This window comes from Frankliniella occidentalis, unplaced genomic scaffold (genome assembly GCF_000697945.3).
Source record: "Frankliniella occidentalis isolate FOCC.00 unplaced genomic scaffold, Focc_3.1 Scaffold911, whole genome shotgun sequence".
NCBI lineage: Eukaryota > Metazoa > Arthropoda > Insecta > Thysanoptera > Thripidae > Frankliniella > Frankliniella occidentalis.
In genome coordinates this window covers 50,146-52,530 of record NW_026268017.1, presented here as the reverse complement: position 1 = coordinate 52,530, position 2,385 = coordinate 50,146, and the positions used below count along the sequence as shown (strand labels likewise).

Genomic DNA, 2,385 nt, shown 5'->3' with positions numbered 1-2,385 from the left:
ATCTGCTGGTGCGCGAGTCACGGGTGCGCTGCGGGACTGCTGACCCGCCAGGCTGAAGGCCGCGTGGGCCGGGCCCGGGAGGTCTTGAGGACAGGGCGACTGGAGGGGGCCGGTGGAGACGGCAGACGTGCACTCAACGATAGGGATGCGTCAAAAAACGAGTGACATAGCGGCACCGACCCTTCATACGTTTATAGGCCCTCTATTACGTGGAGTAAAGTGACAGGATTCTGGGCGTGCGCCCTGACCTGTGAACTGGAGACCTCGCTTACCGGGTAGTCCTCGGGCCGGTTGCCCGTGTTGGTCGCGTATATGTGCTGGAAGATCTCCATGGCCTGGTCGCTGTGGCCCTGCGTGAGGAGGAACTTGGGGCTCTCCGGCAGGAAGCAGAGCAGACCCGCCACCAGGAAGCTGGGCACGGAGCACAGCAGCAGGAAGATGCGCCACGAGTTGTAGAGGAACGTGGGCGAGTGGTAGCCGATGCCGCTGGGGATGATGAGCCAGGCCAAGCTCGCCACGAACAGGTTGCCGAGCGTCCAGAAGGCCGCCATAAAGCTGAGCATGGAGCCTCTCTTTTGCTTCGGCTGGAACTCGGCAAAGTAGGACCAGATCACTGGGCCACTGCCGCCGAGACTGCAACACGGAAAAGAGATGTGTTCGCAAATGAGTAAAGTGTAAGTTGAAGTGGTCACCGCGGTGCGGAACGAAAACGTTTCACCAATCATGGACCCCTTCTTTAACGAAATGCACTCACGCGGCCCCGTTGAGGAATCTGAAGAGCATAAATAGTTCGTATGACTGGGAGAAGCTGGACGCCACGATGCACACGGCGTTCATGAAGGAAATGACGATGAGGACCTTCTTCCTGCCCAGCGAGTCGGCCACAGAGCCCCAGGCGTACGCGCCGGCCATCATCCCGATGAAGATGATGCTGTTGAGCCAGCCCTTGGTGTGGGTGCTGAGGTGCAGGTCGCACTGCGCCGAGGGGAGGATGAACGACATGGAGATGACGTCCATCTCCTCGCTGGTGGAGACGAACCCGCACACCATGAGCAGGAAGTAGTGGAAGCGGCCATAGCCTGCAACAGGAGAGGTCAGCTGTCTGTGTGGAGCGGAGCGAAATTTTTTCCGGAAAAAACTAACTTTTCCGGTACCGTAAAGATGGTAAAAATGAATTTTCAGAAAAGTTGGAAAAAATGAAACTTTTCAGGATAAAATTGAGAGATTAGAAAAAAATCTTGATTCGTTTTCCAAAAGTACTCAACCGGAAAATTGAAATCCCTAAGCATGATTTGGCGCAAATACCTCGCGCAGAACGTCTTCGCGAGAGACTTACTCTTGTGATTGCGATTGACATTTCTCATCACTGACAATCTCACCTGTAAGTTCGATGGCCTTCTCGAAGTCGGCCTTCTCAAAGTTGCCCTTCTCTACCTCCCCGGGCAGAGCCGACTTGGCGTTCTTCACATCTGTAACATGAGGACGTGAAAGAAACGCAAACCTATATTGAAACAAAAGTTAGTCAACTGAAGGCGTACTCACCGCCCAGCTCGATCTCCGTCGAAGGGCGACACTGTCGGCCGTTCGACCCTTTGTGATTCACATGGCCGTCTGCAAAGATAAACAAAGCGCGTTTAACGGTATGCTTCCCCGAGGAGCGCGCTGTGCACCCTCACATAAGGTGTCACGTAGAGTTGATAAGTTGTCCGCAAGCATTGCCCAGTAAAGCAGCGGAGAGGCTGTGGGACGCATTCAGCTTCAAAGCACTGATGTCTCGACCTGCGTGTCATCCCGCCACGTGAGCGTGCAGCCCAGCAGGGTCGAGGGCAGGGGCCCCCGGGTCCAGGGTCGACCCCGCACCGCAGCCAATGCATTCGGTCGGGTGGCAGAGCCGGGCAGAGCCGGGCAGAGCCGTGGCCTGAAGAGAGTCCGAGTCTCCATGAGACCATTCAGTCCGGGCGTCGGATCCCGCCCTCTCTCCCATCCTCCCCATTGTCCCATGCCACAACCGGGTGCGCCGCCTCCCCGCACCCAACCCTCGTGGCGACCGACGTCCGCCCTGTAACGCAGACCGACTTGCCTTGGACGGTTTAGAAATTATGAGAACTATTATCGAGAGCGACGACTGTCCTTTGCGTGGCCTCGTCCTCGTGTTCCACATGCAACGATATCAGGCCGGCGTCGACGCAAAGCCACTTCGGGCACCTGGTCGAGCGCCCCATGCCCCTGCACTGCATCGACAAACTGACTAGACCCAAGTTTCATCGCTGCCTGTTGTTCTGAAGCTCGGTGCTCCCTTTTCACTCACAGTAAACAAAGCCTCCTTGATCACTTCATCTCAGATCTAGGCCGTGTCCTTTTCATTCAGTGAGGTTTAGCAGTTTA

General features: G+C 56.1%; 1 protein-coding gene across 1 annotated transcript in view; it reads right to left on the bottom strand.

Annotated features, from left to right (window-relative positions):
* Nucleotides 1–87: 87 nt before the first annotated feature.
* LOC113214036 (synaptic vesicle glycoprotein 2A-like) overlaps nt 88–2,385 on the bottom strand; it is a 4,470-nt gene continuing 2,172 nt past the window's right edge. The window contains exons 2-5 of the mRNA XM_052275782.1: nt 1,543–1,611; nt 1,380–1,469; nt 755–1,079; nt 88–633 (exon numbers count right to left, since the gene is read on the bottom strand). Coding sequence (XP_052131742.1) covers nt 192–633; nt 755–1,079; nt 1,380–1,469; nt 1,543–1,611 — 926 coding nt within the window. The 3' untranslated portion in view covers nt 88–191. The remainder of the gene's footprint in view (nt 634–754; nt 1,080–1,379; nt 1,470–1,542; nt 1,612–2,385) is intronic.